The sequence below is a fragment of the Cheilinus undulatus genome, linkage group 5 (assembly GCF_018320785.1).
Source record: "Cheilinus undulatus linkage group 5, ASM1832078v1, whole genome shotgun sequence".
Classification (NCBI taxonomy): Eukaryota; Metazoa; Chordata; class Actinopteri; order Labriformes; family Labridae; genus Cheilinus; species Cheilinus undulatus.
Genome location: NC_054869.1, coordinates 23,701,293 through 23,719,252, shown reverse-complemented (window position 1 = coordinate 23,719,252; position 17,960 = coordinate 23,701,293). Strand labels below are relative to the sequence as shown.

General features: G+C 38.2%; 2 protein-coding genes across 2 annotated transcripts; one reads left to right on the top strand and one right to left on the bottom strand.

The window, feature by feature from the left end:
* Positions 1 to 2,749: 2,749 nt before the first annotated feature.
* Positions 2,750 to 12,797, top strand: LOC121510082 (transcription termination factor 1-like). Its single transcript, XM_041787974.1, has 11 exons — positions 2,750 to 2,855; positions 3,257 to 4,334; positions 4,709 to 4,833; positions 5,139 to 5,324; positions 5,427 to 5,505; positions 8,626 to 8,750; positions 10,315 to 10,510; positions 11,285 to 11,377; positions 11,525 to 11,590; positions 12,063 to 12,148; positions 12,256 to 12,797. The coding sequence occupies exons 2-11, from the start codon at positions 3,301 to 3,303 to the stop codon at positions 12,462 to 12,464; spliced, it is 2,199 nt and encodes a 732-aa protein (XP_041643908.1). The 5' UTR covers positions 2,750 to 2,855; positions 3,257 to 3,300; the 3' UTR covers positions 12,465 to 12,797.
* A 439-nt stretch (positions 12,798 to 13,236) lies between these two features.
* On the bottom strand, positions 13,237 to 16,979 carry endog (endonuclease G). Its single transcript, XM_041787975.1, has 6 exons — positions 16,778 to 16,979; positions 16,004 to 16,197; positions 15,766 to 15,907; positions 14,041 to 14,150; positions 13,883 to 13,964; positions 13,237 to 13,802 (listed from the first exon to the last, which is right to left on the bottom strand). The coding sequence occupies exons 1-6, from the start codon at positions 16,946 to 16,948 to the stop codon at positions 13,605 to 13,607; spliced, it is 897 nt and encodes a 298-aa protein (XP_041643909.1). The 5' UTR covers positions 16,949 to 16,979; the 3' UTR covers positions 13,237 to 13,604.
* Positions 16,980 to 17,960: the final 981 nt, after the last annotated feature.

Here is a 17,960-nt window from a genome sequence, read left to right as displayed (position 1 = left end):
TCTAACATTGATCTCTGTAAACGTACTCCTTAGCCAATAAAACCCTTTTCCTATTAGCAGAAATATCTCCAAAGACAGTTATTAACAAGTGGCATGGTAGAATGTCACCAGTTGAACTGTGACACTGGTTCTGTACAAGAAACTAAATAAATGATAAAAAGCCAGGAGTTCAAATTTCTGCTATTTCTGAAATTCAAATGATAAACTGTAATCGAGGACTATTTAATGAATTTTAAAAAAATCATCTAACATGATGAAAAAGTACTACATACTATTTCTATGATTTTAAGTTATAACAGACTGCCTGTGGCCCACCTGCAGTACCTATAGGCTCCACCAGAAGGCCCCAGCCCTACCCTTGGGAAGCACCTTTCTAGAGATTTTGAAAAACTAAAAGTTAAATTAAGAAAACCAGTTTTGTTTTCCTCGGAAAATGATTTAAACCAGTTAGATCACAAGAAAATGACTAAATTACTAGTTTCTGTGGAAAAACAGTGAATTAAAATGTACAGATGTATTTTTGTGCAGACTTTTATACATCACGGACTTTTAGCAACACAGGTTTTGCTTCAAACACTTTCACACCCTACTAAGAACAGCTCTGTAACCAGAGGTGGAAAGTAACTAATTACATTTACTCAATTTACTTCAACTGAGTAGCTTTGTTGTGTACTTGTATTTTTTTGAGTACTTTTCAAAATCACTACTCTTACTTTTACTTAAGTAGGCTACATATTTTGGGAAGTATTGTACTTCACTACATATTTAGGGAAGTATTTTACTTCACTACATTTTAAATAGCATTGAGTACTGAGTAAAAAATTTGACACTTAAAGCCAAAACGAGGAGTTTCTAGCATTCTGCCAACAAGAAAACGGCTATTAGTTTGACTTTCACAGCACATGATGGTCAATAGTGAGTGTCAGTCGCGAATGAGCCGACTCTTTGTGCTGGCTCTTTAGTGGGAATGATGGCAGCCAGCACACCGTTGAGAGCTGTCCATCCCTCCCCTGCCCCTCCTTCCTGCACAAAAGAGCACAGAATAAAGGGAGGGTACTTCCTCCTCCCCGTTCTGCTACAACCAACACCTTAAAGACTCTTCTTCATTAACATAAGTGCTATGTGTCGCTGCATGTGTTTGTGTGAAGGACTTTTAATCAATCAGATACGATAACAGAAAAGCTAGAGGGGAGGGGGATGATGTTGCTCAGGGCTCCGTGACCATTCAGTCTCCACTCACAAAGAGAAATAGAGGAGAAAATGAAGCTATGTAAAAATTCAGCAACCAGTTACAATAAATTCCTTATAAATAAGGACATGTGCTTGGTTGTGTAGATATTTTTTTTACAAAACATTTTGTCAAATTTAGTCATTCTTTAAGTTTAATGGTTTAATTTGTGTCCGCATGCTCCATATAGAGTTTGATTTATTTGGGAAGTATTTTGACAAAGCAGTGTAATATATTATTATTATTATTATTATTATTATTATTATTATTATTAGCTATAATCTAATGGCAATCACAGAAGACTATTTGCACTGTGTTTTATATTTAATGTAAAAACATAATAGCTTTTCAGCATATTAAAAAGTTATCAAATTGGTGCTATCTAAGAAATTATAGTTTATATCAGGCGTTATGTAAATTTTGTACTATTCTGAAAATAAAAGGGTTTAGTCCAACAATTTTCTGAAAAATACATGCAGATATATATCCTATATCCAATCACCTGTAGCCAGAAAATGATTCAACGTTTTATCCTTGACAGCTGTTGCATTTGACTTTAGGTAAAGTCTCACTTTGTAAAAAAGAAACAACAACAACCTGGTTTTAGATTCATGTTCTCTTGTAGCTAATTTATATTAAGAAAAGATAATATTTTACTGTAAAACCCCTCAAGTATTAAAAGTAGCTACTCAGTGGTTTACGTAAATTTTCAGTGACTTACCTTTTACTTTTACTTGAAGATATTTATAGGTTACTAATTTTACCTCTACTTAAGTATAATTTATCCAAAGTAATTTTACTTTAACTTGAGTACAACAGTCTACCTACTTTTACCACTTCTGTCTGAGACCCACCTTTGGGAGTTAACTTACAAGATGAGAACCACTGACTTGGACCATTTTACTTTATGTAGGCTAAGTTGTTTTATTTTGTACTAAAACACTAAACACCTCCCTCACTGGCATTTACCATTTGATTAGATCTGTTTAGCTTAAATTTCCTAGTTATTCACTTGAATGGGGAAATTCTTATCTTGACTGTTTGCTAGCTTCTGAATAAATGGACCAGGTCCAGACTGAATCTGGTTTGGTAATTGTAATGTAACAAATAGAGCCCAATCTGAAACCAGTCTTACCCTTCAGTGAATATGAACCAGACTTTTTTTTTACATCAGTTGAAATCTTTTCAAATAACTTATGTTGAACATTATTTTTCATCAATCTCGGAGATAGCTCTTATCTTTCTTTTTTGGACTCCTAACTTTAAAAGAACACACCTGAGTCAAATACTGTGCGTCAAACACAAACGGTTGATTTCTTTCCTTGATTTGTGTTCGTTATGACTGATACTACATTAAATTTCAAAACTAAGAGGATTTTGACAAACTGCAGCTCATGAATTAATGTTAGTAGCTTAAACATAAACAGCTTAAAGTAAAACTTTTCCCTAAGGCTGGGGTCAACACAGTGAAACGACTTCCCATAACGGGTTCTCGCGCTGAGCGCATGCGCTCTTGAAAGCCCGGAAGTAAACACGCAATGTTGTTCCTTCTTACACGCGTGTAGCAGCCATAGAATGTGAGGTTTAAGCTAGTTGCTGCCCGCCAAAACAAAAAGAAGAAGAGAAGGTAAGTGGATTTTAATGTCGAACTTGAAAATATTTTAAAGATCTTATTTTGTGTTGAATCAAGATCGAGTACTTACACGGTCCCCTCTCCTCTCAGTGTCAGCTTTGATTCCGCTGCTGTTCATTCATCTGGTGAACATTTTGATACATTTTAGGGGAAAAGGATTTTAATGTAAGACCATAACACACGCAGTATCGTATGTATTGGCTACAATGAAACATCGAGGCGCTTGGATGCTCAGTTAATTACCAAGAGGCGTGGTAAACAAATATCCCTCAAACAGACTTCATTCAACTTGACATAATGCAATTAGAATTGACCATAAAAAGTAATGTAAAACTAGGTTTAACATGGGTTCGACATCTGAATGTTCAGTCACAAGTTTGTTTATTTAATTACAGCTTAAAGAGATCCTGCACCTTCTCCATCACCTCCTCCAGACGCCATGAATTCGCCTGCTAAGTCTTCTTCTCTACCTCCGAAGAAGAGAAAAATGACAGATTGTCAGCAGGACGATCCTACACCTGTTGACATCAACACACCCGAGAAGAAGAAGAGGAAGAAGGAAAAACACAAACAACGGGAAGAAGGGCTCAGTCTTCCTCCCCCTGGTGCAGAGGTGGATACTAGCAATAAGGAAAAGGAGAAAAAGAAAAGAACACAGGAGCAAGGGGAAACGGAAATTCACATAGCCGCAGAAACACCCATGATAGTAAAAGAAAAGAAAAAGAAGAAGAAAAAGAAATACACACTGAATGAAGAGTGTACTGTCCTAGAAACAACAGATCATGACAGAGAAACTGACTCTTTGTTGTCCATGGACACTGACAGTGAGAAAAAGAAGAAAAAACAGAAAAACACACAGATTGAGGAGAGCACTCTCACAGAAACAGCAGATCATGACGGAGAAACTGACTCCTTAATGTCTACAGACACCGACAGTAAGAAAAAGAAGAAGAAGAAAAAACAGAAAAACACACAGATTGAGGAGAGCACTCTCACAGAAACAGCAGATCATGACGGAGAAACTGACTCTTTGATGTCTACAGACACCGACAGTAAGAAAAAGAAGAAGAAGAAACAGAAAAACACACACATTGAGGAGAGCACTGTCACAGAAACAACAGATCACAACAACAGACAAACTGACCCCTTGGTGTCTACAGACACTGACAGTAAGAAAAAGAAGAAGAAAAAACAGGAGGTTACCATTGCCACAGTGACACCAGACCACCAAAACAGCACAGAAACTGGAGCTATTATTTCTTTCGAGACTGGAATGGAAGAGAAAAAAACAAAGAAGAAAGATATTACCATGATAAAGGTCATCTCAAAAACAGGACAAGCTGCGAGAGATAAAAAGGAGAGTACAGGAGCAAGGGAAAAGCAAAAAGAACAAAACATACATAAGAATGGAAGAGAAAGAGGAGTAACAAAGACGAAACAGATACTGAAAAAAACACCTGAAGAAAATGATCAGTGAGTTTTGATTATTATCATATAGGAGCGAGTGTGATATATCATAGAATAACGAGAAGGAAACATTAAATTCGGATAAATTTACCAGATGTTCAGTCAACATCTTCTATCACACAGTTGTAAGATTCAGCCATAACTTTGTTAAATAACTCCAAGAAAAGTAGTACTTCTACTTGGCATCAAACCTTACATCTGTTAATAGCAATAGGGTTTATAAGTTTGAAAAAAACTGTATAGCATAAAATACTGAACTCATGAGATAAAATTTAGAATTTTATGAAAAAATGAAAAATGTTGTTTCAGCAGTCTCCAGAGTGAGTTTTTCTCTTGTCCAATCAGAGCACAGTATTAACGGTCTGTTTCCTGGTTTTTAGGTTTGACCAAGCATTGTTGGAGGAGCTGCAGGAGTTCATTCCAGATGTAAAGAAGAAATCGGTGATCGTGATTAATAAACTTCTGAGATACGATCTGCATCGATTCAGGAGATTCAAACAGCAAGGTAACACTACTGCATAGTGTAAGGTACTGGAGACAGCAAGGTACTACTACTACCAGCACATTGAATCAATATGATATGAGCTGCAAGGTACTAATATAGCAAAACATGAAGTGCTAGTTCTGCAGACAGAGAAGTATCAACACTTTTATAGCTCCAAAGCCCAAAGTTACAACCTGTTGTACTTAAAGGACTTCAGCTAGGAATTACCAAGAAATACTCAAATGAATAAGGTATTACTGTAATCAACATGATCCTAAAAACAGACGCTTCAGCTTAAACAGATAGTTAATTGTTTCCATCTCCAGGGGTGTCTCTGCGTCACGGACGATGCACTGAGGAGGAAAATCAGATGATCAGAAAGAATGTCTCAGACTTCCTGGCTTTGCTTGGTATCAGCTCACCCATTAAGCTCCTGTTTCCTGAAAGGTTCAAAGAACAGGGGGCAGAAATCAGGAAGCTGAGAGCGAAACACAGTTTTCTGGAAAGCATCGGTATGTAAACATAACTCTTCATCAGCGAGTATGATCTGCTGTTGCATAAAATGTGGAAATACTCCTGTCTGTGTCTCAATGTTTCTATCACTCTCACTTCAGCTGAGGGGATCCCTCGGACGTGCCAACAGGTTTACGACAGAGCAAAGAAGATGTTTGATGACAGGAACCACATGGGAAGGTCAGAGGCAAAAGTTTGCTTTAACCTATTTCATTTCTTAGATAATTTTCTTGCCGAACTCCACGTGTCTCCAATCCTTGCAGAACTCTTATTTTTGAATCTTAGCTCTTGATGATTCTGTTTATGTATGGTGTATTTTTGTCCAGTGTGCCTTTATGATGCAGCTGCAGCTACCTTATATCCAGTGTTGGGGGTAACGTGTTACAAAGTAATCCATTAGAGTACTCAGATTACTTTTTTGGAGCAACGAGTAACGTAACGTGTTAGTTTTACAATTCAAGTAATCCCGTTATTAGTTACATTTTCGTAAAAGTAATCCGTTACTGAAAGAAAAGTCCCAAATTTCCTCTCGTCCGTGGCTTCAAAAAGAGAGCAAGAAAAAAAAAAGAAGCTCCTTGAAGCATCTGCTCTGTTTGTCCTTCTCTCTTCCTGTAGTCACATTGGCACGTGCCAGCGGAAGGTAAACATTCTGTACCATTATGCACACATTGTTAGCTTGTTGAGCCAGTGAGATTACAGAGAGGACAGCAGACCATTGTGGAATTATCCCCATTATGATGGATTTTTGGATGAAAGGGACAAGAACAGCATCCTGGTGAAACGTAAGTTTAAAAGCTCCATTTGTTTTCATTGAACCAGCTGTTCCAATTACGTGCTGTTATTACGCACAGTGTTGAGTGATTCTGTCTGCCTCTGCTCAGCTTGTTGTCTGATTGTGAGCTTCTTAAAGAGCTGTAAAGGTTTTCCTGTCAGCGGTGTTCTCAAGCTGCAGAGATACAGATTATGGGCTGTAAATTACGCTGTACATTGGCATTACAGTCTGCACATTTAAATGCAGATGTGTGGTCGTCTGTCGTTTTTACACTGCCGAGTGGAACAAGTGTCTAAAGGGTTTTAATATTTAGTAATGCAAAAGTACTCGAACACGTTACTTTTAGAAGTAGGTAACGCAGTAATGTAACAAATTACTTTTCTCAGTATGTAACGCAGTAATCTAACTTGGTATGGAAGCTATAGCTGATAAAGATAAAAGTAACGCTACCCAACACTGCTAATATCTTTATATACAAGTGTCAACCCCCCCTGTATCCTTCAGGCGGAGCAGCAGAACACTGTCTCTACAGAGTTGAGCTTCAGATCCCATTTAACCTAAAGGTTTAGCTGCTGGACCTGTTGTGTCTTTTCAATCTGGGCAGGAAACCCTTGTGAACTATGAAAGCTTTTGTGCATTGAGGTTCTAGCTCTGGAAGCTATAGCTGATAAAGATATTATATTGACAGGGTCATGCTGCAGTCTTAAACCACAGTGCCTGTAAAAGCATGCAACCCCTTGGATGTTTTACCCTTTGATTGATCTTTTAAATCCATCCTGGTCAATATAATTTGACTGTTTGGACAAAAAACTCTTTAATGTCAAAGTAAAACCAGATTTCTACGAATTCATATCAGTTAAACTAAAATGCTTCATGTACAATGAGTGATTGCATAAATATTCTTCCCCTTTAAGTCAGTCTTTAGTAGCTGCTCCTTTGGCTGCAATCACAGCACTGAGTTTGTGTGGATAGGTCTAGACCAGGCTTGCACTTCTGGATACTGAAATTTTACTTCATTTTTCTTTGCTAAACTGCTGAAGCTCTGTCAGGTTGCACAGGGATTGGGCATGAACAGCCCTTTTCAAGTCCAGGCACATTCTCTATGGAATTGAGGTCTGGGTTTTGACTCAGCCACTCCAGAACATTCACCTTGTTGTCTTTAAACTATTTCTGTGTAGCTTTTGCTGTATGCTTTAGATCATTGTCTTGCTGGAAAAGAAATCTTCTCCCATGCCATAGTTCTCTTGCAGACTGAATAAGGTTGTCCTCCAGGTTGCTGAGAAGCATCACCACAGCATGATGCTGCCACCACCATGCTTCATAGTGGAGATGGTGTGTTTGTGATGATGTGTTCAAACACAGAATCTTGTCTGATAGCTAAAAAGCCCCATTTTCGTCACATCAGACCAAGCTACTTTCTCCCACTTGATCATGGAGTCTCCCACATGCCCTTTGGTGAACTCTGGTTGAGTTTTCTAAAAAAGTGGCTTTCTCTTTGCCACTCTTCTATAAAGCTTTGACTGGTGAAGAACCTTTGCAACAGATGTTGTACACAGCGTCTCTCCCATCTCATTTGCTGAAGCTTCTCTCTCACTAGTCTCCTTCTTGTACGGTCACTCAGTTTGTGAGGACGGCCTGATCTAGACAGATCTATACATGTGTCACACTCCTTCCATTTCTTTATGATGAATTTAACTAAATTGGATTTTTTTGTATCCACCTCCTGACCTACAGTTTTTTTACATTTTTTTTAACGTTTTTTTCTCCGAGTTGCTTGGAGTGTTTTTTTGTCTTCATGGTGCAATAGTAGCCATGAACACTGATTAACCAGTGACTGGACCTTCCAGAAACAGGTGTCTTTATACTACAATCACTTGGGACACATTCGCTGCACTCAGGTGATCCCCATTTCACTAATCATGAAAGTACAACCACCAATTGGCTGGACCTCTGAATTAGATCAGTCACTTTTCAAGGGCTGAGTATTTATGCAGTCACTTATTTTATATTGCATATTTTTGTTTAAATGAAATTACTTGGTAGAAATCTGTTTTCACGTTGACATTAAAAAGTTTTTTTTTTTTTGTGTAAAAATCAAAAAAGCCAAGTTATATTGACCATGATTGATCTATGAAAGTAATAAAAAGGTAAAACAGCCAAGGGAGTGAACAATCTTTATTGGCACTGTATGTCTATGAAGATTCAATACAATACATTGCAAGATGTGCAAAAAAGATAACACTCACTGTACTATCCCCACAGTCTCCAATAACATAATCTAAAAGTTTTGATTAAAGTTAGAACCAAAGTGATTTCAGAAAAATTATGTATGCTTATGTCATTGCTGCACTACCTATTTTTATCTATATGATCTTGCTGGAATTCTCTGTCTCACTACATCTTTATGATTTAGCTGCTGTTGCCTGTGTCACACTAGCTGCTGAACTGTCTCTGCCATTGTCTTCAGTTTAAAGCATTGTATTTCCCAAAACCTTTAGTGTTTTATGCCTGTGTGTGTCTTCTTTCAGGTTCTCAGAGGAGGAGATGAAGTCCCTCATCAAGTTACAGAACCTCCATGGGAAGGACTGGAGGACGATCTCTCAGAAGATGGACCGCAGTGTTCACTCTCTAGAGAAACGCTTTGCCACCATTGGTAAACTCAACACGAGACACTATTTCCGCTATTTCTGTGTCATTTGTTTCAGGTCAGGAAAATTTCAGACATATAAACTATGGCTCCCTGAATTTGTGGATTAGTGACCAACATGTAATCTTGAGTCTTAGCCCTGCATTGCAGTCCTACTAGGCTGATTCACGCTGCCATTTCAAGTTGTGATATCTACTCCCCTGTGACATTCCCCCCTCACAATGATAACAGTAGGACCAGGGGCGTAGCACAGGGGGGGAAGGGTACTGATTACCCAGGCCCACAGTAGGGAGGGGCCCTTGAGGAGCCTGCAATGAAAAGTGTGTTTGTATCTATTTTTCTCTCAGTAATTAGTGTCATTATCGAATCAAAAGGAACCAGATAAATCTGTCAGCAGACTAAAATTTGTATCAAATAGAGTAAAATAAATACTGGGGGGCCTCTGCTTCTCCCTTAAAAATGTCCAAATGGTGTAGTCCAGCGCTGCAAAATAATGCAGGTAAATTAAGTTTAACCATAGTAAAATGTTGTTGATAAATGGGGAAATAATGGTTCAAAAATACATAAAAATGGATAGAAATTTTGTAAAAAATTATGCAACATTTGTTGCTTGGCTAGCTAGTTCGGGGGGGCTTATGTAGTACTCTTTCTGGGGGCCCAAAATCCCTAACTACGCCCCTGAGTAGGACCAACTGCCTCTCACCCCCACCTCTGTGCTTTTTTTTTTTGGAAGCAAGTAATAGGGGCGTTACAGAGATAGGATCAGCAAAACTAGATGGAGTTCTCACTGTGCCACACTCTCTACCTTCTGCAATGCTGAAACAAAGTGTGAATTAATTAGGGCTGTAGTCAACCTTGGTAGACTGAAATTACACCCAAGGAGCGACCAACTGATTGGTCGTGCAGGTAGAAAAAAATATGTATCAGCTTAATCTGTAACAGGCTCCTCATTGCACCCTCTGGTGGTCTGGATGACCTAAACAATCAACATAAGCTTTATAAAGCACCATTGATTTTTTTTATCCTCATTTTTAGTACTAAAATAACAGCTGACTCAGAGACATCAGCGTGCACCTGCTTTTAATCATATAATTTCTGTGATCACAGCACGATAACTTTTGGCATCCTGGCCTACAAAATATCCTCAGAAAACTGTTTGTTTTAACTTCCAACTATAACTATTAACAGGATCACTTGTTCCAGGTGGCGCTGTGTCATTTAAGAGGATACAGTCATGGACGAAAGTATTGGCACCCCTGGAATTTTCCAGAAAATACACCATTTCTCCCAGTCAATGTTGCAATTACAAATGTTTTGGGTATACACGTTTATTTACTTCATGTGCATTGGAACAACATAAATAAGCAGATGAAAAAAGGCAAAATCGACATAATTTTACACAAAACTCAAAAATGGGCTGGACAAAATTGTTCGCATCCTGAGCGCATACCGACCCGTCAGTCAACCAGTGTGCTGTTGTGGAAACGCATTGTGAAAATACCAACTGACAGCTGCCTTTTGTGTCTGTCACCTGTGTCTTACTTTGTCTGTGCTGCATGTGTCTTTGCAGCTGAAAGTAAAGGTTCTTGGAATTCTGACGAAGAGTCCAGGTTGAAGCAGGCCCTAAAGGCTCACCTGGAAGTCCTTGTTCAGCAGAATCCTGCAGGTTCTGGTCTGACCAGAGAGCAGCTGTGTAACAACCTGCCCTGGATGGAAATCAGTAAGAAGGTTGGAACCAGACACTGGATCCAGTGTCGACTCAAGTGGTGGGTACAGCTTCTGGGCTCTCGTTCTGGTACTTTAACTCTACTGGTACAGGGACTATGTTATTGCTGTGCTCTTCTTTATGACAATTACTTACTTTGTTGTTGTGATATGAAGTTAGCATGAAGAGCATAATATTGTGGTTGAAGTGCATGTCTGTATTTGTCATTTTTATTCTGTTAAAAGAAAAGAAAAGGTGATTGTGGATAAGGATCAGATTAATTTTATTCAAATTTCTGTTTATTCTTGAAAGGGTATTTAGGTTTCAAGTGTCCTGCAAGGTCATCTTAAAAAGCAAAATGACCAGACATATAGTCAATAAAAAATAGAGATCAAGTTAAGCAGTTACAATTTAAGACACAAGAGTTTAGAAATCAAAGTCCTAAACTTGGCAGAAGCAGATCAGAAGTTCGGCTGTCCATGTTTCCTGTTTAGGTGCCCCAGTGCCTGGTGTAGAAAGCAAGTTTACCAAGCTGAGTGAATATCATCTAAAGGCTGTTTGTCCGTGGTTAGCATGTTTTCTTTTACTCAAAATCCAGGGTCTCCATCATCAAAGGGTTGCTCTTACAACATGTGACTCAAGGAAGCGTCAGTGACAGGTTTTCAGACAGATTCTCAGTTGTTTTTGTCCATTTTTTCAGTTATTTGTTGTTCACTTGTTTACCTGTACAGTTGTTTGGTTGATCAGGGGCCTATGAGTTCATCTGTGCAGGATTTAAGTTCTCAAATAGTCCAGGAGAGCAGATGTTCATGTGTGTGATGTTTGTGTTTTTCAGGTTCTCCTTGCTGAAACCAAAACTGTCCTCACCACCTGGCATCTTCAACAGAGGAACAGAAGGACTTCAGTCTAAAATTCAACTAATAAACACGTAAGCAAGCAGCTAAACAGCTCTACGATGAAGGGGATCAAACTAAATTTTCAGAACATCACAATATTTAATCATCAGTTATTCATCTTATTGTCAGACCTCAAATATAATAGGTCTTACAATCACTAATGATTATCTGTGTTACAGGCTGTACAGCATGAATGTGGATGATATGGCAGACATCAACTGGGATGAGGTCGCTGAGACTATCGGGTGAGGTTTAAGTTACACTTTCATACCTGTTAAAAGTTCAGTAATCATAATCTAAATTTATATCTAGTTTTATAACAGGCTGTAAACATGTTCATTTCTGCTCCAAAGTTGGACATTTTGTCATGAAATTTTATGAGGATAGACACAATGCAGGAAACATCCTCTAGTGGACACTAGAGGAACTGCAGGTTTGGTGGTTTTCATTACAAACCAATCCCTTAAGTAAAATAGTGAAGAATTTGGCTGATTGAAAAAGTGTAGGTTGAAGTTTAAGCTTACTATGCCTACCCTTTAAATGTAGTATATACTTAAAAACACTTAAAACAATAAAAGACATTCTTCATTGGATGCACTTTCGATTCACTGGCTTCGTAACAGATGTTAGAAACAGTTATAGCAATTTTAGTGTGTGTCACGTTGAAAGTAACCCTGTTATTTTGTTTGTGTTTTTTTGGGGGGGTGTGGTTTGCAGTAAAGTGACACCTGTGTGTGTTCAGAAGAATTTCTACAGACTGAAAGCCTCAAGAGTTCCCAACTGGACAACATTATCCTATGGAGGTCAGTATGGTAATACTGTGTTGCTGGATCTTACAATAAATATTTTTATGTACAGCTGTCAGAATGGCAAAAGTCATTCTTCATTAAGTGTCCTCCTCTGTGTTTAGAGATCATCGACTATCTGCATTCAGTGGTCATTCCAGTCTTGGAGAAGAGACTGGGGAAGTTAAATGCTGAAGAGTTGCAGGAGAAGACGCCGCAGCAGGAGATCACGTACCAGCTGTCAAACATTTTCAGCTCACAGGAGGAAGATGAGTTTGTTGAGGTAGACAACAGTCAGAAGAACTCTGGGCGTTCAGGACGAAGTTTGACTTAGAGATATGAACGAAAGGAACAGAAAGGTGCTGCAGTCAGATTGGTTGTCTCGTCTGTGGAGTTGCTTTCTGTTAAATGGACTAAAACATATGGGACTGTCAGGAATTGTGGTTTCAACGAGTGTAAAAGTTGATGGGTAGATCATCAGAGTTTGTGTGATTTTTTTTTAACTTTATAATGAAACATTTTTAAAGCTTTTCTCAGTTTCTGTCATAATACTTCAGTTGACACTTTGATCAGAACAGATGAACATAAAGTTGTATTTTGAGCCGAAGTCTTTTCAACTGAAAGTGCTGCAACTATTAGTTGAATTAATAAATGTGGATTAAATCCATCTATTCTACATCTCTTGTCCTGTTTGAGGCCTGCAGGGCTGGAGCAGAATCAGCGGAACTTTGGCAAGAGCTGGGGTACATAAGCACCCTGGACTGGTCACCAGTCAATCACAGTGCTGACCCGTAAAGACAAACAACCAGGTACACTCACACTTAGGGGCAATTTAAAAGAGTCACCATTTAACCATACGAGAGTATCTTTGGTCTGTGGGAAGCCTGAGAGCCAACACATGAAGCGAGAACATGCAAGCTCCACACAGAAAGCCCCTGACCAAACAGGATTCAAACAAGAATCTCATTATTCTTATCCTCCTTATTTCAAAATAGTCTAATAATTTAGGTGACCAGATCTTTTTACCAATATGAAGCTTCAGACAGTGAAACGACATCTGTATCAAAGCAGCAAAAATGGAGGAAATAAATCACAAAAACATTCAGTTTGGACTAATCAAAAATTGTACTTGTTCTTACAGAGGAGATATAGAATAAATAGAAAATGAACTTTGTATTGTGTCAATATGACAAATTATAGGATATACCAAGCAGGAAAATGATACAACATGATGAAGTTTTGACCATCAAAAATAGTTTCAACATTATTTCCTTTCATTCTCTACTCAGCCGTCACACTGGCTTCTTGTACAACCACAAAAGAGGATTATGGGTACTGTACTAAAGACCAGCATTTCTGTAGTTTTTATATTTGATAATGGCAGTACTGCACTCATTGGATTTAAAATCTCCTGGAGGAGAGAAGCTCAGACACTGTAGTCCATAAAGCAGATGTGCATTGTAGGTAGTGAGGTTTATCTGCTAGTGATTGCTTGCAGGCTACTGGTCCTCTTCATTATGTTTGGAACAAACAAAAGTCCAGATGCTCTCTCAATGGTTTCAATGGGAACCAGAAAACGCTCCAGTGGAATCTTCTCATCTACTGGTTCATTCGGTAAAACATAAGACCTAAGCTCCACCCCTCTTCCATCTGCTTGCTCCAGAATCACCACCTGTGGTTGAAAGGTGACAGGTGAATTCATCAGCCATCATGTCAACATCGTCATCGGCAGTAGCATACAGATGAGCTCACCTTGAAGAAATGTGTCGGCACAGCGACATGGCTTTGCCCTATAACTTGATACCGAACGTAGAGTTTCCCATCAGCCTCCTGCCTGTAACACAAAACTGATGTCATACTGTGTTCCCCCCACACATGTAACACTGAAAACACGGACTAAAAAGTGTTACCTTGGCAGGTAGAGAGGTCCTGTGCAGACGTAGACATTAATGTAACGCTTTGTCAAAGAGCGACACATTTTCTCCAGGTTATTCCAGGTCTTCTGGTTCAGGTGAGGGTTCTCAAAACAAACAGTGAAGGTTGCTCATAAATACATTTTATTGATGTCACACTTCATAGTCAGGAAAGGCTGGAAACTATATTGCTGAAAAAATATGCCACCATAAAAAATAACTAAATTTAAATTCAGAAGAACTTCAATTTCAGTTATTTAGATACTTGCAGCTAAGACATTTCTATGATACAGAAATTAAAACAGGAATTACAGCAGAAGGTTGATTGGCACATATAAGAACACTCCTTCAAAAATAGTCTCAAAACTACAAAAGATTTAGAAAAACTAAATTGTGAAATACATTGTAAAAGTTAAATGGGAACAAGAATAGAGTATTACTGTGTCAAAGAGTGACTGGAAATCTGTGTACAATACAAAGGAATTTGGGTGGAAAGACTTCATGCATTTCTGTGTTACACCTTTTACTAAAAAGTATTGAACACAAGAAAAGAGGCAAAGTGGACAAGTGAATGCAAATCTCTGACTTATTTTTTGGTTCTGTGTAAAACTACAAACATTATGGTATATAGTGATTCAGACTCTTAGAGACCACAGATTTTGTATCTGGGCCTAATTTACAATAATATAATACAAAAGCATGCCCCCCCAGCTCAGCCAAATGGTTTACCATTGTAGAAGAAATGTATTCCATGAACAAACTGACCCATTGTGTAGGAAACCGTTTAAGGACTCATAATCAGTGATGTGGAGTAAATGGACTGAGTTTCAAACAAAAAAGGGGAAAGCAGAAAAGACTGCTGTAAATAAGAAACTACTGGAGGGTGCCCTCTGGAAAATCTGTCATTACATGTGTTTTTTTTTTTGTGTTTGTGTGTGTTTATTCTTTTGTTACCTCCGCCAAGGAGGTTATGTGATCAGCAGGGTTTGTTAGTTAGTTTGTTTGTTAGCAACATAACTCAAAAAGTTATGGACGGATTTTGATTAATAATGGCGGAGGTCTGTGCTCTCTGAGTGCTTTTCTAGTTCTATATAAAAACCATAAATAAATAGTATTTTTAAAAGATGTTTAAAAGTGTACATTTTTTTGAACTTCAAACTGTGATGATTTAGTACTGGATACAATGAGGCTTTAAGATGCATTGATGCTGCATACAGTACATGTTACTATAGCTCCATGTATATTCTGTGACATTAGCCTAAAAATGCAACTTACAATTCTAAAAGTTTCCAAACAAGATGTAAACATATTGCTTAAGGTGAGGATATATAATGCCTATGGAAAAAATTCCCAGGTGATAATCAATAACATATACGTAAATTAACAGTTGATTTTAAGTTGTACCTCTGAATACAACCTAAATGACCAGATTATGAGTTTAGAGTAATTTGCCAGGAAAATCTAGTCAGGTTTATGGCAGAGAAAATTCTAAATTTAGGCTCAACAGATTATGATTACCCTGTAATCTTGCTGATCTTGATCTGTGTATGAAAACGCTGAGATTTCTATCGCGGTTAACTGGAAGTTCAGTTTTGTACTGTCTTTCTTAGATCTGCTTTCTGACACAAGTGCCAGGTTTTAAACCCCCACATTACATAACTTAAACCCTCTCAAAGTTATTTGTAGTCAGGTGTGGTGCATGAAAACAAACCCACTGTTTACCTGTGGTGCAACATTGCTCAGGTAAAAAGTGTCCTCCATGGCTTTCTGACTCCACTTGTGATTGGCTGCAGCAGCCAGGTGACCTCTGTCAAAGCCACTGCCTCTGTAGTCAGCATTGGTCGCTCTGTGAAACACGTGAACACTGTTGGAGGGAAATCATAAACAAATATTCAGTTTGAGATTCAAAAATATATTTTTTAACAACAGAAGAAAAAACACCTACTGTCTTGGTGTTCACCTTTCATCCTCTTTGAATTCACAAAACTTCCTGTCTGATGAGCCGTTCAGAGTGGCGGGGTTTAGCCTCTCTATCACCCAGGATGCAGTGCGTGTTCGGGGATCGTACGAGGTGACATAGGACTCTCTGGTCTTAATGTTGGCCAAAGAAGGGAAGCCATACTTCATCACCACTCCTGACCCACCTGGACTCACCTGAACAAGAAGACCCAGCAAGTACAATTAATAAGCAGGAAGTCCTTTTTCTTACATCATTAAGAAGAATCAAGTCTTGCCACAGGCTTAAAATTTTTAAAACTGTGTACTCTAAGCATCAGTGAGTTTAACAGCATAGTTTCAAACTGCTGCTCACAATGTACCACGCTTGTTTAATTTTCTTAACAGGGAATTGTTCCTCTGTTTGTTTTCTACAGGTTAGACACGACTCACTAAATTTTCCATTGATATTATGAGGAATATGAAAAAGCTCTACTGCAGATTGAAAGCTCTCTCATGACTCATGACTATGATGCTGTTTCTTCATGAGCTGGTCACAGAATTGTTTTTTTCTCGTTACACACACCAGGATGCACGTGCAAAATAGATTAAACACAGCTCTGCACTATTTAAATGTTAACTGTTTGTTTCTTTTTTGTATCAAAAAAGTAATTAAAACAAAGTTTGAATAAGATCATTTTTAATAGATTTTAAAATCCTGCCTGGTTGCATGACATGAGTAGGAATGTGTACCAAGCAAACAACCCCCTCCCCTCCCCTCTCCGTTCTATAAACTCACCGTCAGCTCGGAGGCCTGGACTTGCGGTATCGGGACCACCGGGATTCTGCTAAGTAGACCGAAACTCTCCGCTTCATCTCCTCGGCCTCTGGCACACAGCAGGTGGGTCACTGAAGCCCCGAGTCCAGCTCCAAAAGCCAAGGTCGCACAGGTCCGCAACGACCGCTTCATGCTGCCGGTGGATCAGCTGCTGACGCGTTCTAATGACGTCAAGGAACGCGACAGAAGTTGTATTTACATACCAATAAAAAAAGATTTGAAAAGACCCTTCCTTTTCTTTTTCTTCTTCTTTTTATTATTATTATCATTATTATCATCATTATTGTCATTATTATAGTAATAAAAACCATTAATAGATGATAGTATATTAAATGAAAATAAAATGACTCATCAACCCAAAGATTTATCAGTAAAAGGCTGTCGGCATTAATGCGTTGCTTATGCAGTAATTTTTTTTTTTTCATTTTGATTAATTGCATGCTTTATTGTCTCTTTTCACACACTTTGGTAAAGCCACTGCAGTGTCTCCCTGCAGCCACAGTGATGTAAAATATTTCCATTACTGCTCCTTAATATCTCATATCACTATAAAAACTGGCAGACATCTCAGTGGACGACTCAGAAGTCATCCTAAACTTGTTTTATCAAACATTTACATTTCCACTCCTTCCTTTCATGCTTCCCTAATTTCATTTTCATTCCCTAACAACTTTATTTCAGTGGTAAAAATTCATGCCGTTGTGTCAGATCAACCCAAGGCTCAAAATAAATGCAGGTCTGTAGCTGAACTGAAATTCAAGTATCCTTAGTATAGGATCCAAAATAGTGGGATCTTACAGTGTGTTCAAAGGGGAGATTAACTACAGTAATTCTAAGATTATCACATTAAAACTGTTCATCCATTGAAAGCCCTCATAATTTAATTTGTCACTGCACAATGAAACACAAGAGAGATGATTTAAGACATTGAGAGTTTATTCTTCTTTTTTTTTTTGGTTAAATAAAAAAATCGAGAGAAATAATATAAAAAGACATTGCGAGATGGAACAACAAAGACTAAGTAACACTGGAATGGCAAAAAAAAGACATCAAAACATAATGAGCATCACAGTGGAAAGTTAAACTGTTTTATACATTTAGGCAAAGTTAATGTGATGAATCTCAAAATCAGAAATTTAAGTGA